Here is a 26,543-nt window from a genome sequence, read left to right as displayed (position 1 = left end):
GGGAAACAGGAGGTGAGGCCTCTTTTCCAGTAGGACCTAGGCTTGGGCTCAGGGCTTTCCGCCCGCCCCCAGGGGGTTCTCGCCCACCGCCTTTCCGTAATAACATGGGGGTTTTGTGGGCAGTAGCTCCGGGACAGGTAACTCCAGTAAAGGTGAAGGAAAACGGTCACGTCTTTAAAAGTAACGGAGTTGCTTATTCCCCAAACCCCGGGGCCCAGCTTCGATTCTTGACCAAGTCGCCAGCCTTCTGATAGGACAGATAAGGGCAGCCGCCTCAGGGGACTGCTCCAGGCCCCAGTTCGCAGCTGGGATCCTGTGGTCACCACTAAAGACCAGACAGTGAGCTTTGCCCAGGGCTGAGATGCCTGGAGGTTGGACCCCCGTGGCCACTGTGACTCCTTTAAGGAGTCCCCTCTTCTTAATCCCAATTGAAAAAAGATCTGAGAGGTACAGAGCTCTTGACCCGGGACACGGACTCAACCCTCTGCGGTGTTGCGTGGGCGCGTTAGTAACGTCCTGTCTTTCTCTCCTTCCCCGTGTCCGGTATCCCCCGTGTCTCTTCCTGCGCAGCGGAGTCGCCCTGTCCCGGGCCCACTTTGAGAAGCAGCCTCCCTCCAACTTGAGGAAATCCAACTTCTTTCACTTCGTCCTGGCGCTCTACGACAGGCAGGGGCAGCCGGTGGAGATTGAGCGCACCGCCTTTGTAGACTTTGTGGAGAACGACAAAGTAAGCGGAGGTCCCCCTCTTCCCCTCGCGGCCTACTAACTACCTCCGTGCAAAGCACTAAAGATTCCATCTGTCACTAGCGACACTTTTCCGCTCACATCATCAGAGATGATAAATCGAGGCTTCTCACTCCCAGCCACTAAACCGGTCCATTTCCCCGCACCTCCTCTAGCGCTCTGCGGGGGCGCTGATGGCTCTGCGCACCCAGCCTCTGGGTCATTAGCAGAACCTGGCCATGGACTGGCCACGCGGCAAACGCCCTTCTGACTAGAGTATAGTTTAAAAGTATACCGAAGGCCGCCGGGCCGTTCTTCGTGTTATTTTTGTTGTCGTTATTTTGCACCTGCTGGCGCCCGCAGAAAGGGTAGTTCCCCAGGTGGAAACCCAGAGTCCAGCCTTGGCTCGCCTTCCCTGCCCAGCCTTGTCTCCCACTCTCGCTCCCCGAGGCTGCTTGGGGTCCCAACCCAGGCCTGGGTTTGGGGCTGCATTTGATCTCAACGGAAGCCAGTGTGACGAAGAGAAAGTCTCTTGACCTCTCTGGGCCTCAAGTCTCCTCAGCTGTACACTGTGAGCTTTAGAGCAGGCGCTCCAGGGGGCCCTTTTGAACCTAACCTAGGCCCGCAGCTTGTGACCCGGGAGGCGCCGGTCCCAGCGCGATAGGGCCGAATGCTTCCCTTCTATATGACAGGTCCCTTCACCTTTCTGCTGAGAGAAGCCTTGCGGCTTCGCTAGGACAGACAGAGCCAGGTTGGATTTGGTGGGGACTGTTTAAAAGCGGAGGTGTCCAGTTGTCTTGACTGCAGGGGAGAGGGAGGGAGAGTCGATCATACTTCTGAGGACATTTTTAAAGGGGAGGAACAGAAGATTGGAGAGGGTCAAGTGGCAGCGAGCCTCGGCAAGTTTGGGACGTGGCCCTGCGGTAGAAGCTCCTGTCCCTTGACCTGGGCTGGGCAGTGGGTTGTTCAAAGCTGCCGGCTCAAGGGGGAGAAAGGCAGCCGGAGGCGGTGTAGGGACTCGCTCTCTCCTCTATCCCTCATTTGAGGGGCCGGAAAGCAGGAGATTCAAATATCACCTGTATTTTCAGGAACAAGGCAACGAGAAGACCAACAACGGCACCCACTACAAGTTACAGCTCCTCTACAGCAACGGTGAGCACTCGCGCCCTCTGTAACCAGGCACCCACACGTGTCCCTTTCAAGGAAAGCAGTTGACCTTGTCGAGGTCGCTTGCAGGCAGCATCAGGCCTGGGGAGAGCAGGGCTTTGGGAGGCTCGGTCAGGAAAGGAGCATGGGAAGGTGGTCTTTGCCCCCGGGACAGCTCAGCTGCAGGCCCGCCCCCGCAGCCCCCAGCGGCTGCCTGGGCCTGACTCCACGCGCGATATGTTGGGGGTGCCTGGGAGGGGCTCCTCGGCCCTGACCCCGTGCCCGCCCCTCCCCCCCCACAGGTGTCCGCACCGAGCAGGACTTGTACGTCAGGCTCATCGACTCAGTCACCAAGCAGGTGAGCCCTGCGGTCCACTCCTTTCTTCCTCTGGGGGTGGAGGGCTTCCCCACCTGTCCGTGACCTTCCCCGACCCTCCATGAAATCCTGTGTCAGACTTTACATGCCCCTCCACATCAACTCACACCTTATCTACTCTAGAAAAATTTTTTCCCTTTTTCTCCCCACTTGTCCTGTTTCTTTCTGGCTGGGGGAGATGCTGGAGGTGAGGGAGGGCAAGCAAAGAGGTGAAAGGAGGAAGCAATTATTGGGAGATTCAATTTTCCCAAATATTGTCTCTTGCAAGGACTCTGTCCTCACAGGGCAAACTTGTGTATTATTATTTCGCTTGAGTTTCAAGCCAGGCCTTAGTTCGGGTTCTGCTGTGCCAGAGGGCACTCCTAATGAAGTAGTGGGCAGTGAGAGGAAAACCAATTTGGTGCTTGCTTTTAAGTCCCTATTCTCTGTCCCCCTCCCACTCCCCCCACATTTTCCCTTCCTGTCCCCCCCTCTCCCCTCCTCCCCGCAATCCTTCGCAGCCCATAGCTTACGAGGGACAAAATAAGAATCCGGAAATGTGCCGAGTTCTCCTGACCCACGAAGTCATGTGCAGGTAAGAGCCGCTTTGTTCTGCAGGCTGCGCAGACAAGCGGGGCAGGGGGAAGGGGCCAGCGCGATCGTGGGCGTCGGGGCACCGACTTTCAGAACAGAGGGCGCGCGGGGAGCGGGGCTGATTCACTAGAACTTTTCGAGCATCTCGAAAGGGAAACCCAGAACCACGCAGGATTCCACCTCCAGGAGTCTCCTCTCTACGGTGGTAGCCCAGGGAGGCGCGGGGCAGCCCCCAGACAAGTTTGGGATCTGGGACTTTCCCTGAACGGGTCTCCAGCCTCAGCTGGAACTCAGAACTTGAGGCTCATTTCCCGCCTGTCCAGTTCGCTCTGCTCGGGGTGGATTTCCAGGAGGGAACACTTGCGACGTTACCAGTCAAAGCACTGGAAGGACCCTAAAGTCTGGGGAGGGACCACCAGCGGGTCCAGTGGCTCGTTTCAGGGGTGGCCTGCTGTCCCCAGCGGAGGCACCTGTCTGTGATGAGGGGGCATTTCCTTCCTCCAAGGGCGTTGCTTCTCCAGCGATTTCTGGTGATTTCTCCTGTCAGGGGAGTTGCTTAGGTTAGGAGGATCAGCCAGTGGGTGGGGGTGGGGGAGAGGACCCAATCCAGGCGATCTGGGGTCTGGAGCAACAGCTGTATTCTGGTGGCCAAGTCGTGAGAAGTACAGTCTTCTCGAATTCTTGCCCCTTTTCTCATCTTCTTTTCAGAGATCAATCCATTCTATTTTGAGTTCTTTCTTCTGCTTGACTAGAAGAAAATAAAAAATTAGAAGAAATTTATCCACACGTTTATTCTTTCAACAAACATTTACTCAGTGTCTGATATGTGCCAGGTACTGGGGATTCCACAGCAAACGAGAAAAGATATAAAAAGGAAACTGGGAAAAAGTGGTGCTTTCAAAATTATAAAAATGTAGATGTTTATTCATACACATGTTTTTCCCTTCAAAATCTCCCGTTGGGGAGAAAGCCTCAATTCCTCCTCACTCCGCTGTTGCTTCAGAGGATGCCTTCCCACTGCAGACTTGCTAGCTTTGGGTAATTGCAGGCAGGCTGATGTAGTTCAGACCGTTTTATGGTCAGCTTCTGGCAGCCCCATCGCCCTCCCAACCCACTCAGGAAGAAACATACCAATCGGACATGTTTGTTTTGGTTTTGACCAAGTATTAGAAAAACAAACTTTGCCAAATGCAAAGTTCTGCCAGTGGCCTCAGCTGAGCAGGTTGGGGCTTCCTTGCCTAAGTAGATGCGCGAGGTGTTGGGCGATGGAGTAAGCAGATAGCTACTTCATTATCCCAAGGCTCCTTGTTAGATTTGTTCAGAAAGAAAATACAAACCCAAGATGAATGTATATGTGATATCTAGATTAAATCGTCAGAACACTTTAATTTGGTTGGCTAATTGAAGGGCTCTTTTTTATTCCTCTTTTATATTTTCGAAAGTCTTTGTTTGGATAGATTATCTTCTTAAAAGAAAATAAAAACCCAAACTGAAGTATTATACTTATCACTTTAAGTAATACTTGCACGTACCACATAGCTGTAGTTAAAGCTGACATTTTTATTTTTAAGCCCAATCAAATCCTCCTCATTTTATGCTGTTTAAGTAGCAGCATCAATTTTTAAAGGATCTAGTTTAGTCTGCATTAGTAACACAATATAAAATTTTAATGTACTGTAACTTCTCTGCATTTGAGACTTGGGAGAAGAATCTCTGCTATTTTCTTCCCAAACTAGAATTTAAAACAAATATTAATTATGAGTAAATAAATGATCCATTGCATGGGTGCAGTGTCTGGTGTGTGTGTGTGTGTGTGTGTGTGTGTGTGTGTGTGTGTGTGTGTTAGGAGATGAGCTGGGGTAGTAGTAAATGTTGGATGCATCTGAAAAGGAAGTTCTCATTCAATGTGTCAGTCTGAGCTGGTTGATTTTCCAGTAAGAGGGAGAAGTTCCTTCTTCCACATTTTAAGAGCCAGTTATGGCAGAGTCAACGCTTGAGGGATGAATCGAATGCCCTGTTTCTCAGTGGTTGTGGCACACGCTTAGTTTCATTGCTCGGCGTTACCTGGGAATTTCCTCGAATGGTTTTATGTTCTGCAATCTTTAGTCAGAAAACTCATAAATTGGTGCTTAGCTTTGGTGGGGGCAAAATAAATCTCTTTACCAATAACTTTTTCTCACTTCTCCAACCGTCTCTGCTCCCCCCTTCCCTGCTTTAGTTCATTTTGCCAATTATTAGCAAGGAGAAATCTAGTTGTTATGTCGCTGCCAGCTACCCCTGTGCCCTCAATGCTCAGAGGGTTAAAAGATATTATAATTTGAACAGAAGTCGTCTCAAGGCCTACAGCTGGCTAATAACAGAGTTGTATTGAGCGCGAGCAAACCCCACAGCTGTGACTTTTCGCCACAAGGCGCAGGCTAGACAGGGCCCTAATCAGATGGGCCAGCCGGGCAGTGGGGCCAGTGTCTTTATCGGCCAGATGGTGTGAATTTAGACACTTTTGTTATGCAATCGCAGGGAGGAGTTGGGGAGAAGAAAACAAAACAAAAGCCGCCATGCTGTGCGCTTATTTGAGTTTGAAATTAGAGACAGATTTTTGAAAGTTGAGGGTTGAATTTTAAAAACGATTTTGGAGGGGAAGGGGCACATTCGCTTGTCTTGAGCAGTTTGGCTGACTGGACATCCCATGTCCGTGGCCGGGGCTTTTTTTCATCTCCAGCCCTTTCCCCTCTTTCTCCCTTTCTGAAAAGTGCAGGTAAGATTCAGGGTTGGGATAAAATTTCTCATATTCCTCCACCCCTCATCCCCAGCTTGATTTTTTTCTCTTTCTCCTAAGACTCCATAAAGAGATAGGGAGGATAAAAGAGGTCTGTATGAAAGCTGAGAATATTTCAGGTATAAGGTTCTTCAAATAAGCCCTGGATTAAAATAAACCAAACCAAGCCAAACCGAGGAGTAGAGGAAGAGCTTTCATTTTCATTCATTAGGAAAAAGGGGCACTTCCGAGCCTCCCCGTGGAAGCTGGGGACACAATCTTAACCCAGTGCCAAGTTCAGTTTCCTCTTCTCTTTGTTTAACTTTTTCTCTTCTTTTCCTTTTTTAGTCTTGTTCGGTTTTTAAAAATACTTATCAGGAACTTCAGACTTAGAGACGTGCTTGTTAGGAAATAACCCTAAAAAGCCTTTCAGATAAAGTAGCTGAACCTGAAGTTGGTCATTCAGGCTTTGTCCACACAGCAAAGGGAAGGGAGGATTGGGTTTATTATCTGAGTAATTCAGGGACCCAGTTCCTTCGCACCCACCATCCACATACCTGATCACAGAGCAATTGTCTGGGAAATAGGGGATCATAGATGTCTTCCCTCCCTACTTCCCTTTGCTTATGTTAATTAATATTGCTGGCATGGGGACTGAATGCCATTTAAGAAACCAAATAAAGAATAACTAGGACATCTTGATGAGACTTTTTCTTTTAAAAAAAGAAAAAAAAATTAGCTTCGGCTAACCCAGAGAAATTTTAAAGAGGGCTCAATGGTGCAAATACAACCCACTCCTATTAGTGTTATGCGTTACTATTATGATAGTGCAACAGCCAAGTAAGCGTCTTCTACATCTTTTCTGGGCTATTATAGATCATCCTTAAATATGTTACTGTTGGAAAATGGAAGATTAGGTCTCGAAGTTTCTCCATATTTTCTTTGAATATAATTTCCTTCCCTGAGTCCATTTCTCACACCGTATTATACTGGCATCAAGCTTACATTTTTATCTGTTTTTTCTTTTCCTCCAGAGAAAATCCCCATGGAAAGCAGCTGAATTCAGCTGAACAACTTTGCAAACTTACTCGGCCTTCTCTGAATCATTCCTTCTCAAACTAAACAGATTGGCATATTCTGTTATGCTCTTGGAATTAAATCGTACCCAGCATCAAACTCCGTTTTGGGTTAGGTCGACATGCTGGTGATAGCAAAGGGGGAGACTAGGTAGAAGGCTTAGGTAATTAGCATGTATGTATTTTGAAATTGTGTTGCTAGGAAAAAAGGTTTGCCTGAGCTGTGAAGGTATTGTATTGACATAAACAATAGGAAAAGGAGACGTGGGTGGGGGTAGGAGCTGGGAAGAGTCAGGGCTTTGGGAGGTAGGAGAGCAGCTGGCCAGCATTTTTATTGGTGTTAATCTTGGGATGGATTGAAAATTTTAAAGTAAAGAACTAATATAATTTCAAAGGCAAAATATTATTTCAGAAAGTCCTAGGGGCAAACTCTGATATTTAAGAAAGTTGAGTTAATTTTTTCTTTTATTTCTTACTAATTTGATTACATGTCTTAAAACCTCATTCGCCCATTCGGTGAAAGTTGTTTTTAGCATCTCTCAAGTGTATGTTACTTTTTCGAGAACGGTAGATTTGTTCACCAAATAATCCACATGTCTCTAGATGAGAGGGATAGGCTGTAAAAGTTTAAAAATATTTGTTTGTTTGTCATTCTGTTGAAGATCAAAGAGGGCATATAGACAGAGAACCAGAAAGCAAATCTATGACTGGGCTGTGTTCGGCCTTTGTTTTTTTTTGCCACACGCTTTTTCTCTTTTCCTTACCCTGTTGTCACTTTCGAAGGGTGCTCAGGGAATCTCAGCCTCATGAACTTAGAAGAGACTCGAGACAACCTAGTGCAACATTTTTTTTACAGGGAGGCAAAGCCCAGAGGGGTTAAAGAGACTAGACTAAGATCATGCAGCTGGTCTGGGACAGAGTTGGATTAGGCGCCAGAGTTCTGATTCCCACTTTAACCATTTTTCTATGGGGCCACATCACTCTTAAGCTCCAGAGAAACTGTTGTGCGAAGGGCAGTGCTTTGCAATAACAAAACACATAGTTTTGTTATTGCTAATGTTTATTAGACATATTCTAATATGTCTAATATGTGGTGATGCTTTTCTTACAAGCCACGTCAAGGCTATGTCCTTAACTAGCCATGGTCAGTGGTGGACCATGTGTTTGAAATGAACTGAGAGGTATTCAGAAGTCCATTGTCCTGACAAGCAGCAGTGGGGCAACACAGGGAGGTGATTTTCCAGTGCTTGTCCGCCGCTAGGCTTCCTTTTCACATTTGTCTACATCTTTTATACAGGTGCCCTTGGATTGGAGTGTTTTGCTCTCTGCTCAGGTCCTTCAGAATGTCCTTCTTATCTGCTGTAATTGTTTTAGGGCTTCTTCTGTCTCTCTTGTATTTCTCCATCATGTACCATGTACCCAGCACTTTCCTGGGTGCAAGGCTTGGGAGGCAGGGCTTTTAAGATGGGACCTATACATCTAGCCCCATTTCTGTTCTGGATAGGGTGAAAATGATTTGAACTATAATTTTATAGCTCCTTGCCTTATTTTTTCCTATTTTAAAATGTACACCATAGTTCTACTTTTCCTCATTCATCTTTAGAAAATGATAAAACTGAACTGAATGAATAAATGTTTGTAAAATCCACTGAGTTCTCTGGAGAAAGATGTCATATAAATAAGGTTGATAATAATCCAGGCAGCTAGTTGGGGTCTATTTTATACATCTTCCTTTGCCCTGTTTCTTTAAATATTTATTAAGACACAAAGATCTAAAATACACAGTTATAAAATAATTTACCACCGAGCTAAAAAATAACCTCCAGATCTTAAAATCCAACTGTCTATGTTTCAGATTACAAATATGGCTCTTGTGATTACCCAGTTTATAAATCATAGGGTGAGAATTTGAATGAGTATCTTTGGGTTTCGAATGAGTATCTTAGAGTTGTTTTTAAACGTGGCCATAAATTCTGCTCTCGAGCTGCTGATAATGAAGAGGTGACCTAAGACATATTCATTTTTGTGAACGTTCTTACAATGTATGCTCATTGCATTTTCTTGATTTTTAACAAATTTCTTTTACTCTTTTGGTTCTTTCCCCACCTACAGTCGGTGTTGCGAAAAGAAAAGTTGTGGAAACCGAAACGAGACTCCTTCAGATCCTGTCATCATCGACAGGTAGGGGGAAAAAGTGACTAAAACTATTATTATTTCTGGATTCTTTCCTTTATGAATCTCAACTCTGAGTGCTGATCACTTGGGCTTTGCCATAATGTTGGTTTCATTTTATCTTCAAGGCATGATGCTAGTTCAACATGTATTTTCCTGTTCTGGTTGGCCTTTCTTGGAAGAAGTCAGAACTTTCCTTTTTGAACATGTGTCTCTAAATCTATGATGGGGTTCTTTTCCAGGTGCCCTGGCCTCAGCCCAATAAAGAGTGTGTGGATGGTAAGGGTCGCTCAAGGATGCCATCTCTCCTATCTGGCAGAGCAGGGCCTCAGTCAGTTTCCTAGAAGAGGCAGTGTGCCCCAAATTAAGTGGCAACCCCTTTATCATTCTCTGTTGCTGCTGGGCTTGAAGACTTCCGATTTAGATTACAGTTTCTGGGATTATGACAAACTAGCGCATTGCAGGAGATTCCTTTCTACCACAGAGGATTGCATTCTGGGTTCTGTGTTGTACTCCGAGTGGGAAGGATTCTTTGAGACAAGATGCTAATTCATTGAAATGTGACTTAGGCATCCTCAGCTGTCTGTTTTTGTGATTGGAAACAGAACTTACAAACCAATGAAGAAATATGAAATTAACTTCCAGCAATCATGTAATTTTTAAGAAATCCCATATTCCCACCCCTAATTTTTTCTCTTTCGTTAAAAAACGGAATAATTCCCTATTGCTTCTTTCTTTGGGTTTTCATGTTTCTAGCCAGGTCCTGAAATGGATTGGAGAGACCACAGTCTCCGAAGTTGTTATTCCAATATTCCAATGAATTCTCAGTTGGGAGAATGGAACCTCTGGCATTCTTCCCAGAAAGTCAGCTTGGTTTCTTTGTAGAAAGTCAGCTTGGTTTCTTTGTGGAAAGTACAGGATAGCCCTAGGAACAAGGAGGCTGGAATTCTGATTCTGTCCTAGCTTCTGACCTTGGACAGAACACTCAGCATCTCTGTTCTTCAATAGTACGATTGGTTGGGGGGGGAGTTGGAGGGTACTGCCTGCTTCTGTAGGTTTCAGGAGGCTACAAAAACAGCCACGGCAGTTTTGCAGTATTGTCTAAGATGCTTGGAAGAGGATGATGGCTAAATAGAAAATGTTTGTGGGATGTGTATGATGACTTGCCATCTTAAGAGGTTCAGGAGAGACCAATTTCAGGGAGCTACATGTAATTTTTTTTTCCCTGAAAGTGCATAGAAGCTTCAAATTAAAGAGTTGTAAGAACTCTTCCATCTTCCAGCCATCTTCCGCTTCTGATAGATGATAAGACTGAATCCTTGTAACACGAGTTGCCCACATTTACACAAGCTTGTTGGAGCAGAGTTGGCGCTAGAAAACAGCTGTCTTTACTTCTAGGCCTGTGCTCCTCTCACTGCCACAGCTGCCTTCTCCCAGCACCCTCTGTCCTAACTGACATGAGTTGGGTGTGCTGCTTGCATTTGACATGATTACCCAACTTCCCTATGGCTCCACAGGGGGAATTTGAAGGCTGAGAGCAGCCTGGACACAGATTCAGTCCTATTCAGCATGTCCACTGAGCTCCCTAGTCTCCGTCTAGTCTTTTTCACTAACTTTTGCTGCCCTTTCAAGAAAGTACTCTCACCTCATGATTGTTACATCTTTTCTTGTAATAAACACCCCATAAACCAGCTTTAGAAATGTTTGCAAACCCATAAATGGCAAGCTGCACTGTATATCTCGTAAGTGCACATTCAAATGACTCTGCACTTAACAGCAGTTCTCACTGTAAGAAATTACATAGAACCTGCACCCACGGATGAAACTGAATTTGCTTGTTTTCTTCCTACATAATACACATGTTACATGAACAAAAGAAAGTAGTTACTTTGCATCTATGGAGGAAAAGATTTTCATATTGGAGGCCTTCATTGTTTGTGCTAGAATACCTTAAATTCTTCCAAGAAGGTGGAAACTGTATCTGGCTGCATGTTATGGAGCTTTATGTGACTGTGGCATTTATTTTTACTGTTCTATGCACAATAAAACAGCCCAGTGATGTCTCTGCATCACTTGAAATACGTGTCAGGTTTTTAGAGAACTCATTTTATTTTAAACAGATGTATTTGTTTGGCATATCATTGTAGGGCTTGTGTTTAAGATATTGTTCCCTCATCAGAATCTGGTCTTATTGTTCCTGAATGTCTTTTGGGCTTACTGAGGCTTCTTCCCTTCATTTGTGGAAGAGAAAGGGAATGAAGTCAGGTTTCCATTTATTGGAGGTGGGATGGGTGGTTTGTGTCATCAGGGGCTTGGTTGAGCTGTACATCTGGTCCCCGGGTTCAACATCTGCTGATTTGGAGATGTCAGGATCACCCAGGAGCACCAAACGGGTGCAAAGTAGTCTATTTTGGATTTCCTCTGAATAAATATAGAACTCTCTTCTTTGCCCTTGTTCCTATAATGCCAACTAATTATCTCCTCCCCCTCACGCTCAGTCTAACCAGATGCAGTTAATTTACACTGTCTCTCTCTGAGTTTTCTCACACAACAGGCACGATCCACTCTGGCTCCCTGTTTATTCCCTTGAAATTGTGCATGTTCAGGGGAGGAGAGAGGAAGCTCAAGAGTGGTTTCCAAACTTTTCACCACCAAACACCCTTTTTATTTTTTTCTTGGTGAACCCAGGGTTTTGCAAGATTTGCCTGCCAAACTGCAGTTAACAAGTAATTATTCAGCTGTAATTCAATTTTTATGAATCAAAGGCATATAAAAGAATGAGAAGGAAAAATCTCATCCCAGAAATGCCCTTGATCTCATCAATGGCCAATCAGAGTTTCTGATCCTGATGAGACATGATATGTCACGTTACCGCACTGACTGGATGGACTTCTAGCTCAAACCCAAAACAACTTGACCTTTCACTTGGCCCATGTGACTACATCTTGGGCAGATATTCAGTTTCTAATAGGCTGCTTGAAATATAAAAAATAGCTTTTGCTACCTTGTGGCCCCTTAATTGAATATCATTGGATTTTACAATAGGGCGGCCCCCATAGAGACTTAGTTCTTCATTTCCTAAGACTTAGCCCCAGACTGGGAATTCTTTTTCCCCTGCTAAATTACTCCATCCTTGATCTCTCTAGAAACATAAATTTAATTTTATTTTCAGTTGTCTTTTCAGCATGCTTTTGTGAATTCTTGGGCAGCCACACCCCTCTCCCAAAAGCCCAGCCAATACACAGCCCAGCAGAACTTGCTGTGACTCCGGCAGAGCCTTCCTTCTGTGTGCAGATGTGTGTGTGTGCAGAGTGGGAGGAGGATGTATTAAGTTTTAGTGTAAAAATCCAAAGTCTTTCTTTTTCTGAAAAAAAAAAAAAAAATCAAAAAAACAAAACAGAACAGAACAAAAACAACAATGAGAATAGCTTCCTTGCTGTGGTCTTCTGCCTAAGTCTTGCCTCTAAAGACCTGTTTGTGGTAAATTAAGAAGAAAAAGGCTCACACCGATTCACGTTTTTTTGGTTTTAGAGGGAAGCTCTAATTCAATTGTTTTTCATGGGCCGTGCACTCTTCAAACTCTATCGTCTGAATGGAAGTTTCTTCTGAATATCTCCTGAATCTCAGGCTCAGAATAATCTGGGGTCCATGGGAAGAGGAAGTTAGGAACTGTCTCACTGATATGGGAGGAAAAAGCAGAGTCTCAACTGATCCTGACTTGCAGCCCCACGAAAAGTCAGATGGATGAGGAGGGCAAGATTTCTTTTTGAATCTTTGTTGGCTGTCTCCGCCCACGTGCCTATTGGTCAGATATTTTCCGTTGAAAGGGCGGATCCAACCTATTCCTCCCATGCTAACTGCTCCAGTCTTTTGTCTTGAGACATTGTTTTCCTATATTTCTGAGCTCTGTTCCCAGGAGGACCATTTCAAGTGCTGATGTGTTTTTATTCATTTTCTTTTTTGAAGAAGCCAAACAAACAACAAAATGACCCTCATTCAAAAGGTTTACTCAGAAATACCTGGTGTTTAGTTGCCTGTGAGGGTTTTTCCTGGAATTATCTTCCTATTTTTTTTTAAAGGTTAATTGTGGTAAAATACACACAACATAAAATTGGCCATCTTAACCAAGTATATAGTTCAGAGATATTACGTATGTTCATATTGTTGTGCAACCATCACCAGCATCCATCTCCAGAACTCGTTTCATCTTGCAAAACTGACACTCTGTCCCCATTAAACTCATTCCCAATCCTCCCAGCCCCCGGCAACCACCATTCTACTTTCCGTCCCTGTGAGGCTGACTACTCTAGGTATCTCATATAACTGGAATCATATAATATTTGTCCTTTTATGACTGGCTTATTTCCCTTGGCATAATATGTTCAAATTTCTTTCATGTTGTGATGTGTCAGAATTTCCTTCCTTTTTAAGGCTGAATAATATTCTGTTGTATGGATATACTATATTTTGTTTAACCATTCATTGTTGGTGGACACTTGAGTTGCTTTGACCTTAGGCCATTGTGAATAATGCTGTTATGAACATGGATGGACAAATATCTCTTTGAGTACCTGCTTTTAATTTTGTTTGGAGTTCCTGGATCATATGGTAGTTCATGTAACTGCCATACCATTTCCATTGTGGCTACACCATTTTACATACCCCCCATCGGTGTAGAAATGTTCTAATTTCTCTACATCCCCATATTACTTACTATTTTCTTATTTTGGGTGCTTTTTGTTTGTTTGTTTGTTTTTGTTTTTTGATAGTTACCATCCTAATGGGCACGACTTTTTTTTTTTTAATGAAGTTTCTCCTGTCATAGTCTTGATAGGCGTCTTCACCCTCCAGTCCAGGCTTCTCGTTTACCCTTCCCCTACCATCTAGCACATCCTCCCCCTGCCTCTCTCTGCTTCACCAGCTACCTTCTTCCACATGTTTGCATCCTCTGGGCCATACTTGTCATTCCTCTCTTCAGTGTATCACTTAACTCCAGGAAGGAGAGTTATCTGTGGGATGGGAACTTTCAGAAAGTAACTGTGGGGAGTAAAGCCCTTACCGATTGCATGTATGCTGGACAGTATTGCATTAATCCTGAACACTGGAGTTTTTCTTTTTGTCAATTTATCAGGTGAACTCCATGTTCATTTATTCTTGATTCGCAGTGTAGTTCTACTTTTAACCCCACAGTGTCTTTTAGCATAGAAGCAGTATTTGGATAATAGTTAGAGTTGAGCTCTTGGTGAGATGTATGTCCACAAAACCCAGCAGATTCCGCTGTCCTAAGCCCCTCAGGCTGGTTTTCGATCCCACTCACTCTCTTTCCCCAGAAATGCACAAGCCAGATATGCCATCAGTGACCCTTCCTCAGTGAAGAATTTTGTCTCTGAGGAGGATGGATAAGACCAATACTCAACATTGAATTGGCACTTATTGTACGCTGGGCATTGTGCTAAACAATTTGTGTTAATTAATCTTAATTAATCTTTAATGGTTGAGAATATTTTATAAAGGAAAAAACAAGTTTTAAGGAGTTAGATAATTTGGCCAAATTCACATAGCCAGTTTCAGTGGTGAAATCGAAGTGTAGTAAATGGATGGAAGTTACAGAGAAAAAAGATTTTGGTTAATAGAAGGCAAAACTTTCCAGAATTTAGAGCTGTTGAAGAATAGGGTCTGGGAGAACTGATGGGAACGTTGGAGAAGTGATCTGTTCTCTGGGGAAGTGGTGGGCATCTTTGGCCCCTGAACTGTCATTTGACTCTGAGATTGTATAGGTCACGTTCAGCTGCGTGACAGGTTCGAGTCTCCAGCACATCAGAGCCATAGCATGGTGTAGTGGAACTGGCCCTGGACTAGGATCAGAACATTTGCTTCTGGCCCCCAATCAGTCACTAAGTAGCTGTTTAACATTACAGAAGTCATGAGCTGCCTCTCTGAGCCTCAGTTTCCCTGTCCGTAAAGTGAAGTGTGTTGGATTAGTGGATGACCTTTATATTACCTTCCAGCTCTAAATTCTCTGCCTCTAGCTGAGGGCCCAGGTTTGGGTGTCAGGCATGCTAATTCATCATCCTTGCTCATCAATAATTTACGGGTCTATTAATATGTGCCTCTTCTGCTCAGACTCCCCATCTCCAGCGGAGGAGAGCCCAGCACTGTGAAGAGTCTACAAAAGCCTGGCCCCGGGCAATTTTTTTTTTATTTAGCGAAAATTCCATTCCCTTGGGGAAGGTTTAGATTTTCTCAGTAAAAACACAGATTATCTACCCAAAGTGAATGCATCATTCTTTCATGTTCTCCTTCCTTTGTTTGCTAGTAAAATCTTTGCTAGGTTCTTGGTAAGTTCAGGGAGACACAGGTAGGAGAAGGGGCTCTTCTACTTGCTAGTGTAGAAAAAAAAATGTCCCTTTGGGTTGAAGCACTTCACTGGATGACAGCCTGAGCCAAGCATTAAAAAAGAAATGCAATTTTCTTTGAGAAAATGACTCTTCTCCTCCTGATTAAAGAGGTGGTGCTAAAAAGTGAAAACGTTTGCTCTGTGGCTGGGTCAGTTTTTAAGAATTATACATATTTCATTGACTGACCAGTCTTCTTAGACTCACAGAGCTTTTGGATTTGACACAAACTAGTTTAGGCTTCTATACAGTGGTTCATTCCCATATTTATTGATTTAGTAATTTTTTCTGTTGTTCAGTTATTAAGCTAATATTTGTGAATTCTTAGCCCTGAGAAACCATCAGGTATGGTTCCTACTCTCATGGAGTTAACAGTTTAAGTAATCACACAAAGAAATATATATTTACAAACTGTGAAAAGTGCTCTGGTAAGTGAATGGTAGATAGGTTCCAGCTTTCTAGTCCTTCTCTGTGACTCCAGATAAAATCAAAATGTTTGTTCCATCAAACAGACCTTGAGTACTTCCTCTTCTCTTTCTTTGCACACACCATTTCCACCTGGAATACCCACCCCGAACTCTCTGCCAATTCAAATATCATCCCCTTTTAAAGACCTAGTTCAGATCCTACCTACTTAAAGATATCAATTCATGTAGCCAAAATCTTTTCGCTTGACACTTATCACATATGTTTGCTCTGGTCAGGATGTATGGATATCGGTGTTTTTTTTTTTTTAACCTTTCTGAGCTTGCCTATCATTCACAAATATAATTCTTGGCTGTCAGACATTGTATATCACTTAAGACTTGATTCTAATATATATTAGCTATGTGGTACTGTTGAGTTGTTATATTAATACGTTAATGTATGTAAAGTGCCCAACTAGTGCATGATGGAATAGACGCTTTAAAGAATGTCATAGCAATTATTATCCTGTATCTTTCACAGTGTCTGTTTGGTGGCTTAGGTATTATAGACACTCAGTAAATGTTAGTTGATAGACTAATCTCTGACTGCCAAGCATCAAAGAGTTTGGATGACTGAGTTTATGCCAGTTCATATAGGACCTTTCCTGTAACTACTTGTATTTTGACAACTGCTCAGCATCTTACCTCCCTCCTCCAATCCCCAGGGGCAGATAAGTATCAAACAATGCCAAGAACAGATATGTAACGTTGTAAGGAAGAATGAGTCCTTATTTATTTAGTACATATTGAGGGTCTATTATGTCATGGACTTTGCCAGGTGCTCTCGGGATAATAAGCTTTACTGTCAGGAGCTTATAGTTCAGATGGAAAAAAAGCTTTTGTAGAAATAACTATAATGCAATGTAGAATATAATAAGTGTCATAAAAGCGGTAGAGATAAAAACTCTGGAAGATATGAAGTGGGAAGATGATTTTCATCCAGGTAGAGGTGTGTGGTATGACGGCTGTAACTTGGACATATGCAGTTGAGGTCAAAGGGCATTCCAGGAGGAAGAAAGTGTGTAGGAAAGGCACGTGGAAAGAATTTCCCAAATCTGCTCATAGTTTTAGAAATGCATGGATATGTGCAAAGGGGAATAGGAGAAGTTGCAAAAGTCATCTGGGTCCAGATTTTGGAAGACTTTATTTCCCCATACTAAAGTATTTGACATTATTTTGTTGGTGATGAGAAGACATCGAAGGATTCTGAGTAGGGCAGTTTCACGGTTAGGTCAGTATTTTGGAAAGAGAACTTTGCGGATGGATTGGAAAATGGAGAATGAAAGTAGGAGAACCTATTAGGAAAATGTTACAGTCGTTCATGAATGTTTTTCATTTGGTGACTCTTTTGGGAATTTGTCAGTTTACCTACCAAAGCTTGGACATCCTTTTCATCACCCTGTACCACCGGGAACTGGGAAGATGTTCACAGACTTCCAATTTTGTGACTTCCTCTAAAAATATCCCCATTTCTGGTTTAGATTTTTTCAACTTCTTCTGGATGTGCCCTCTCCCACCACCAGCAGTGGTTGGGAGTCAGGTTTTCCCTGCCAAATACCAGTCGCTGGAGGTGAAAGGCACATTTTCTCACCTCTCCATGCCCCACTTCCCCTCCTCCACTCCAAAGCTTTTGCTGATGTTGCCACTTGTCCCCATGAGTACCCGTCCTTTGTTCACTGGAAAGCTCAGATCCTTTGCAAAGAACTGCTGTTGTACCATCTGGCAATCTGTGAATTTTTTAGTAGCCTGGATGTTTGTGAGAAAGCAGAAACTCGGAGGCCAGAATCCAAACCATTTACAAGTAATTCTTTAGAAAAGAGGGAAAAAGACCCAAACCAGTTCACTTTTACTAGCATTCTTTCATTCAAAGTGCTTGTGTAGATCCCCTGGATCAATTCCCAGTGAAAATCAGAGGACTGACTGAATGTATGGGGTTATTTAGAACAGAGAGTGGTATGCTCCAACGTCCAGCTTCTTCCTTATAAAATGTGTGATGCGATTCAATAACAGATTTGCCAGGAAGTGGATGAGTCAAGAGGAGCATAAGAACAGTGCTCTGAAATTGTGCTGTGCTGGAAATGAGAAATAGATATTTGTTTCTGGGAAAGGTATCTCTTTCCGGCGTTCTCTTGATGGCTTTCTGGGGAACAAAGGACCCAGAGTTTGAGAAAGATTGATAAGACTACGTGTTCACCCAGAGAGAGCCTTCTAGAACTTCCAGTTATTTTCTTTTTCTATTTGAACAAATGGGGCTGGAAGAGTTCTTCCGGGCCTATTTTTGACCCGGCCAAGAGGCTAACAGGCCAAATGACTGGGATATAGGACATATATCCCAAGGAAACGAGAAAGAAGTTATCCAGAGGTGATTTGCAGATTTAGATTTCTACCCACCAGAACTTGACTATATTATTTGTTGATCGGAATCTTGTAAGAATTGTCCTTTGTTGCTCTGCTCTTCTAACTGACCTAGAGTTGCAATTGGAGGGAGCATTTGATTAGAAAGAAAAAAGTTGTTGAGTGACAAAGAGGCTCAAAGCATGTCAGGCAGGCTAGACCCAAATCTACAAGGAGTCAGCATTTCATCAGTCTGGACTGAGTAATCAATTAAATGATTGTCCTCCAGGAAGATTGGGTTCTAAACTCAGTTTCCAGTGAAGTTAAACTTTCCCAGCCCCCTCAAGACCACCAAGGAGCCAGACTTGGGGACACGCGCTGCAACTGCTCCCACGTAACAGGAGCTTCTGAGAAGGCAGTAAGGGAGAAATTCCTCATCCCACTGATAGGATGGTAGGAGTGGAAGAATTTGCAGGATGCAACCCCTGGATTCAGGCCAGCCCCTCTGAGGTTAACGCTTCCATATTTTATGGCTCATAAGACACCAGGACTTTTAAAAAAGAGAACTCAGAAAGTGGCTGTAGGTTCAGGGTCACTGTACCTCAAATGCTGTTACTTACACGTAGCCCCTCCAATAAAGCCCCGAGGTAGATTCTCTGGAGACAAAGGGTGAGGTTTTTATTTGTTTGTTTTGGGTTCAGTTTTGCACAATTGCGTAGGATGTTTTCCTGATTATTTTAAAGCTATACACATGACTAATTTTTGCTATGTAGTGGGGCTGTCGACCCACATTTCAGATAAGAAAACCCAGTGAAGAGCAGCTACTTCAGGGCCCATGTAGCAAGCAGGTCAAAGACTCAACTGGGGTTGGACAAGATCTCTAGCTCCCAGGACAAAACTGAGATGGTCTATGCAAGGCAAGGGACGGGAGCAACGATGGCATTCACATCAAATGTGTCGTTGCTGAACTGCAAAGCTTCTGACTGGACTGAAGCTCTGGAGAATTCCTCATCTTCCAAGCGCCGTGCCATGGGTCACGCTGATGGCATTTTACTTCACTATAAGCAATACTTTTGTATGTAGCCGGTTTCTTCTGTGCAAAAGGCTTTTCCTTACTTCAGAAGTAAGGTTGTGCATATGACATGTGAGTCGAGTCCTTGAAGTGGCTATTCTTCCTGTCGTGTGATAATGACTGCGGTAAAATCTGGCTTTAGATCTGGGTTTCACTACTCCTCTGCCATGCATGTATTCACCCATTCATTCATTCCCTCCATCCCATTGAATCTGGAGTTGTTGGATTCAGCAAATAAAAATATAGGACGCCCAGTTAAATTCATTCATTCATTCATTCATTCATTCATTTATTTATTTTTTTACACCTACAGCACCCGGTCTTCCTAGGTGGTCTCCCATCCAAGTACTAACCGGGCCCAACCTTGCTTAGCTTCCGAGATCAGACGAGATAGGGCACGTTCAGGATGGCATGGCCATAGCCAGGATGCCCAGTTAAATTTAAATATCAGATAAACAGGAATGATTTTTTTCTTTTTGGTATAAGTATGTTCCACTTAAATTTGACTTTCAGATGGACAACAAATACTTCTTCAGTATAAGCCTTTCTCATACAATGTTTGGGTTATGCTGATATTGAAATATTGTCTGAAATTCAAAATTAATGGGGCATCTTATATTTTATCTGGCAACGCTACCTGAATCCCCATTTTTTATCTGAAGAATATAGGGAAGTGAGGGTTGCCTCACAGCCCTGGGAGGGGGAGAGAGATGAAGTGTGAAAGGCCCTGAGCCATGACTGGCCCCAGAGCCAATTAGCACGTGCTCGTTTCCTCTCTTTTAGTGTTTTTTCCTACCTTCATGTGGTAGAAGCCATCGTCTTCTGGTCTATGTGGAAGTTGATTCACACTTAGGAGATTCAGCCGGGAGGCTGCTGGGTGAGCCGAAAGCCTTACGGGAAGCGCCAGCATTCTTTTGCCCCCTTGTCGTCGCCAGTTCCTTCGCCCAGACCCCCCTCCTCAGCGTTCTGTCTCTCCTCTCTTCTTTTGTCACCTCTCAGTGCCTTGGTCTCATGCTCTGTCTAGACCCTGTTTTATGGACTTGTCGCCTCCCCTGCATTGCTTTTGCTTAGTGTCCACTGTCCATCTCCTGTTCACTTTCATTCTGACTTCCCCGAAAGCCTTTGTTCGGTGTTCCTGAAGTCTCCTTCTTCAGCGCTTCCAACATGTGGGATTGTTTAGGCGAGTGATAAATTGCACGGAGTTAGAGGTAAGGGGAAGCTCCCTCTGCCTGCTTGGTCTCGGCTGACGTTTGAACAAGAGCCAGACTTCGCTTCGATTTAACGCTATCAGTCCACTCGATGCTTGCCCAGTCCATGTGGAGTGGCTAACGCATTTTATCATCCAGCTGTTGAGTCACGAGATGAAAGATAACCACATTAAGACATATATCTTGGTAATTTAGTGAACTTAAAAAAAAAAAGTCTAACTTCGAAAGTTTGGTGCCATGTTCAGTCAACCTATGTAGAAAAAAAGATGGCAGATTTTAAAATTCTCTGATTCCCTCGCTTCCTTCGCACCCTAACCTTGTCTTGTCTCCCTCTTTTTCCTTTGTTCGACTTTCTCGCCTTTGGTTTTAGGGTCCCTTGCTTTCTCCCCCCTTGCCTTGCTTTTCTAGTAGGGTGTCTACCTTGATTCCAGTGCGAGCAGTCAGAAACATTCCATGAGCAACTTGAACCCTCATGCCTTTCTGCTCACTCCTCCCTTTCTTCTTTTCCCTCCCTGGTGGACATCGATTATGCTGGTTTCACTGTAGGTGTTCCGTTTATAACTCCAGGTTGGCGTTTTTCACTTCGAGTGGAGTCCATTGAGCTTGTAAATTGTATTGGATCAGTGAGCCCATAATGAGACCTCCAAACCCAAACACTGGATGTCTGCTGGGATTTCATTGTTCATAAAGCTTCTTCCCTGGGGAGGGATAGAGTCATTAGGCGTGCACTGTGTTTAATATTTGGTCATGACGGGAAGCAATAATTTTCTATTTTTATGGTGGCTTCGGAGTTTTTAAAGCAATTGTCTGATTCCCATCACTGAGACTGGAAGCAAATTAACCAGACACTGAGGTAAGCCTGTGTCTGGTTTTGGTTGGGACGTATCTTGTTTAGCGTTTTTCTCCACCCTATGCCTGACCTCTGCCACCCTGACGGCCGGCACCTGCTTACACATTTTGGAGCTTCCTGAACTTTTCCTGTTGGGCAATATGTTCTTTTTCTAAGGAGGAGGTCCTTTAAAACATTCTCATCTTTAAATGAAAAATGTGCTTAAAGATTTTCAAAATCGGCCCCGCCCTGAAAATGGATGCGTTCCTTTCTTTAGCAACTGGTCAGGCAAGCGGTTTTGGGTCTGATATATATTCTGAAGATTTCCCGTCTAATTCAGCACAATGGGAGCCCCAAGTCAAGGTATAAGGTCTCCTTGCTTCACGGGGAGAGAGGGGCTTTAGCTTAGAAACTTCTGGAAGAGGCCCGGGGTCTGCTGTAAACCTAAGTACCTGGAGGCAGAGCAGAAAGAGCAGTTCAGGGAGTCTGTACAATTTCTATCAGTTGTGCTGGGCCAACCTGACCAGCGATGCTGGAATGGTGGGTGTGAATTTCCAAGGATGTGGCTCAGCTGCTCCCACTCACATCTGTAAGGGGCCATAGCTAGTGGACTGCTCATAGGTCTGGGGCCGGTTGTCCAGTGACTGTGGATATTAGTCTACTCTGAAAGCAGGATTTGTAGTTCCATGGAACTGGGGTTCTGTGACGTAACTCTGAGGACAAGAAGGGAAGAGCAGAAAGCCCCTATTTTGAGACCTATTTCATCTGTAGGATATCTTATCTTTTCAGCATTTTTTCCCCTAGTAAGAAACTATACGTGAGGCTTCAGTGACGTTCTTCTTTGGAAATTCACAGTCTATCATTTTTTGAGTTTTACAGAGTTTAGTGGGAACCAGCTGGGTAAAATGTGTCAGAAAAAATTGTCATGCTGGATCTGACCTGCAAAGCTGTGGAAGTGACTCTCAGCTGTGAGTCAGATGTGACGACCTTCAGAAATACTTCCTGAAAGCTCCCTGGCTTCTGAAGCCTCAGCTTGTTGCAGGGAAGAAAGTTCCAGCAAAGGCCAGGAAACTTTGCCCTGAAGGCAGAGAGCCTGACCCAGGGGGTGAAGGAAAGGATCTCCTTTCCAAACTGAAAATCATACACTCTTATCTTCTGAAATATCATGCCTGCAAAGGGGAGGGATGCCTAATACCTTCCCAGGGGTTTGCAGTTCCTACCCTCCCCTTTTTTCCACCATGGACCCCCTTGGCAGTCCAGGGAATCCTATGGATCTATAATAGCGCTGGGGCTTATTGTCGCTGGGGCTCGTTGTCTATATTTAAAATGGGATGAAATGCTAAATTTCTGTTGGGGGCAGCGAAAATAAAGATCTGATGTTTACTCATTCAAGTTCGTGAACCTCTTCAATCTCCAAACACATGGGAAGTATCACCGGCACGTGGTGCCGTTTCTTTTCTCTATCCCGTCGCCACCCCTTTGTTCTCTTTCTTGCCTCTTTACTTTCACCCTGTTCTTGTTCTCTTGTTCTTTTCTCCTTTTCTCTTTTTCCTTTCCTTTCATTTTAAGTCTGTCTTTTTTTTCAGTCCTGCTTCCCCTTGATGCCTGTCTTCTCCTCCCTAAGTTACAGAGGACTCGTGCTGGAGCTGACTGCCAGCCTATTTGTCGGTAACTTTGTCTTAGCCGTTCTGTTGCTCTCAATGGCTCATTTGTTTGCTCCTGTAAAGGAAAAAAAAAAAAAAAAAAACTTTTCCAACCTACGAGTTCGTTGTCTCCCTAGGGATCCTTGTTTGAATCTTTGCTGTAAGATTTTTTTTTTTTTTCCTATGAAGTACCAAAGAAATAATTGCCTTATCGTTAACAAACAGAACCTGGCTCTTATCACCCCATACCCCAGAGCCTTGGTGCAAAAGTTGGGCCGTGCCAAGTGCATGCATTAACCTGATACGCGAAACCCCTTTTCAAAGCTGGTCCTTGGAGGACGCTCATTGAGGGCGTTTTTGTCGAGAGGTGGCACAGTGAAAGCACTTCTTACAGCAGTGGGTGCCAAAAGAGATTGGCTGGCGTTTACACCCCTGTTACAACAAAAAAAGAGTGTATTTTTTCTGGGAGAAACATTTTCAGATTGTTCTAATTGTCACTGGCAACGAGCAATACTTGGAACTTGAGTCTTGCAGTGGCCTTGCTGGAGTTTTAAAGCATCCCTTGGCACAGGAGACGTCTTGGTTCTGTGGATTAGCTGTGCCCTGGAAAAGCAGAGCGATCATAAAAAACACCGGGCCTGGCTGCTCACTTTGCCCTGTGAAAGGCTGTGACGTGACCTGGAACCTGGGCTGCACTGTCAGTGTGGATTAGCTTCGACCTGTTCGGGCTCTATTTTATAAAAAGCAGAGATCTTCCTTTGGAACCTGGATAGATTGTGATATTTTCTCCTCACTGAAATCGATGGTATCATGTCAGAAAAGCTGAGTGTGAGGCCGGCCTCTTTCTATCCCAACCTAATATTGGAGCAACATAACTTCTGTGTCTTTTGGCTCCTTCCACAAGGCAGATGCACAAGGGACCTGGGGAAATGCTCGTTTCGGGGTCAACTTGAATTGCCATCCTTTAAAAAAAGTTTTCCCCATTGTCTCTTCTTTGTTAAAATAAAATAAATAAGATAACCCCACAGCAACACACAAAAAAGATATACGATGTTGCATTGACATCAGATACTGACAGCGTCTCAAAAGATCCTCGGGGAAGGTTTTGTTTGGGATGGGAGAAATCTTTCTCTTAAGCGTTTCCCAGCATTCTTTCAAGACATCTGGTTCTCTCATTTTCCCTCTGACTTCTGTGCTTTTTTTAAAAAATAACTTCACTACTGTCATTATTTTTATTATTTTTAACTATTTAACTAAATGTGCTGAATGGTGATCCCACCTGACATCTTGTCTAAAACTCGTTTGACCTTCAGAAGTGATGACCTTAACCAATTTTTACTGGCAAGTGTCTTGACTTTATTACTCAGGAGACAGTTTATTTTTGTTCCTTAAAGAGAGAGTGAACAAGAGAGAGTGAGCTTTTCTTAAGATCAAAGAAAAAGAAAGAGCGAGGAGTTTATCCTCACCCATCTCTAGGCTGGAGCAAAATTTTTCTCTTTCCTATCCTGTTTTATTATTATTCTCAGTGTCCTTATAAAAGCATAAATAAACAAGGTGAAATCTCACCCATGCCTCCTGTAGCCACACTTCCCTCTTAAAGCATTTGGGAGCTTCTGTTTGCACTTTGAAATTGGGTTGCTGAGTTGAAGCAGTGTATAATGTAACCATCATATTATTTATTATTTTTTGCCCAATTTAAATAGAGGCCAAATCGATTAAATACAAAGAAAAAAAAATGGAAGGAAGCAAACTGGGTTTGTCAGTTCTCCACTCTAATTTTAGTAGACATCGGTCTGAGTTAAAAGAATTACGTCCCCTGCTGCTGCTAGTCTATATCACCAAACCCAAATATAAGCAGGCAGCATGGTGCACAGTTGGCAGACACTGGGGAAAGAGGCCCCCAAGTGGAATGAGCACAGTAAATGAATTGCTTTTCTACCTGGGGGCAGGGCGGAGTGAGAAATACCAGGAGAACAGGGCAGGACTTCACTGCCTCGTCCTTGCGCTGAAGAGCCATTTAGGTTTCTGGCATCATAAATCTCAAAGAGCTGCAAATTATTGGGAGAAAAGAACATTTAAGCTGCAGCATCCTACCTGGAAATGGAATAATTCCCTTCGAGGTTGCTTGTATATTGGGAAAAATATTAAGACCTTGACATGGAGCATTTTTTCTGGGTCGGGGGGTCTAGTGGGGCTGAAGAAAAAAGCTTCTTTAGGTGGTGGGAGTATGGAAGGCGTCGTGGTATTGGGAAGGGATCATATTAAGTCAGAGCTCAGGAGCTGCTTCCTACTGTCACCCAGCATCCACCTATAGCTGCTGCCCTCAGGGCTCTTTTCTCTTTAAGGACTTGGCATGAAGGGCCATTGGTCCAGTCTTTGCCACATGTCAGGATATTTAATGATGATTGGACAAGAGTTTGTGCAAGTCACCAGGAGTTTGTGGAAAAGCATTCTTCATTGATACATGGGGCTAAGGTGAAAATCACCCTTATAGGTGTCACTCAAAGTTTGAATTGCTAGAGTATCAGTAAATACCATTTGCAAGAAGAATGACTGGCTTATAACAATTGGAACTTCTGCTGTATTCTTTTTGTCATGCCATCTCACCTCAATGCTATAGCTCTCACACTGCCTCAGCTTATGGAAGGCAAACAATGAAATCGAAATGCCATTGATTCAATTATTTAATAAGCATTTGGTCAACTCGCAAATGTGTAATGACCACCTAGAGCACTCATCACTGGTATACTGATGTGAGAGGACAGGACTTCTGGTTCAAGGTAGAAGGGCATACAGACTTATGGCTGGGGAAAGGGGAGCATTTATGCATTCTTGGTTCTATCTAGGCTTATCCCTGTATCTAAGAACTCTTAAAACACATTGTGCATCTCTGGGGCTCAAATGAAGCCATCACTTCTAGAAGTCATGTTGATATTGTCTTCTCTTCTGTGGTCACCATTATTTTGGTCCACCCATCACAAAACAGAGGTCACAGCACATGACCTTTTCCTGTTGGAATGGACCACTGCAGAAGTCACATGGCCAAGTTTGTATTGGGGGTCCACATTTGTTTCTTCCACTCTTTTAATCAGAATGCTCATTTAATTCTATTCCAGCACCTGTTCAGCAATTAACACCCTACGATTTGCATCTTACTCTGACATTTGCTATCTTTCCAATTAGTTTTTATATCAGTATAATTAGGTAGGGTTATTACAGTGCATCAAGCAGGGTCATGGTTATTCCCAAGCCTTTAAGCACTTTCCCAGATTTGTTTAGGGAAGCCACTAAGGGCAAATGGTTGATTAGGATCACTGTTTTTCTTCTTCATTCAGATCAGGAGAAAACTGTTTCCCCATGTGGCTCATGAAAGATCAGGGAAATATGTCAACCTCTAAGAATTAGTATTATGTAGTTCATGACTTTTGGTCGAATTTACAGAGGATTATGACTAAGGTTTATAAGGTGGGTGTACCACAGGCGTTTTCTGCGAGGGGCCAAGGCAGGATCTTCAGTTTACTTGCTTTGGGTTCTCGGTGGCGGGGACAAAGGGAAAACGTTAAGGAAATTGAAACCTTCCAAGTCAACTTTTTCGTATGTGTGTATGTGTGAGAGAGAGTGAGAGAAAGGAGAAGGGGAAGTGTTTTCTTCCTAATGACACAAGGGGATAGAGAAAAGGCAATTTCAAAATTCAGCCAGTATCTATTCTTAAGCTTAAACTTGGTTTTATAATTTTCCCACACATTGGGAGTATGTGATGAAAGAAACCAAATC

At 43.7% G+C, this 26,543-nt stretch overlaps 1 protein-coding gene and 1 pseudogene across 3 annotated transcripts in view; one reads left to right on the top strand and one right to left on the bottom strand.

Annotated features, from left to right (window-relative positions):
* EBF2 (early B cell factor 2) overlaps window positions 1–26,543 on the top strand; it is a 180,462-nt gene that overhangs the window by 2,128 nt on the left and 151,791 nt on the right. For 2 of the 3 annotated variants that reach the window (XM_006916957.1, XM_006916958.1), the window contains exons 2-6: window positions 571–727; window positions 1,812–1,875; window positions 2,172–2,227; window positions 2,746–2,819; window positions 8,762–8,830. In XM_006916957.1, the coding sequence (XP_006917019.1) occupies window positions 571–727; window positions 1,812–1,875; window positions 2,172–2,227; window positions 2,746–2,819; window positions 8,762–8,830 (420 nt within the window). The remainder of the gene's footprint in view (window positions 1–570; window positions 728–1,811; window positions 1,876–2,171; window positions 2,228–2,745; window positions 2,820–8,761; window positions 8,831–26,543) is intronic. The other variant, XM_015593282.1, reaches the window with a different exon arrangement.
* On the bottom strand, window positions 19,394–19,512 carry LOC112483978 (annotated as a pseudogene).

This window comes from Pteropus alecto, unplaced genomic scaffold, assembly GCF_000325575.1.
Source record: "Pteropus alecto unplaced genomic scaffold, ASM32557v1 scaffold166, whole genome shotgun sequence".
NCBI lineage: Eukaryota > Metazoa > Chordata > Mammalia > Chiroptera > Pteropodidae > Pteropus > Pteropus alecto.
Note: the sequence above shows the minus strand (reverse complement) of the source record. Positions and strands in the feature narration are given on the sequence as shown.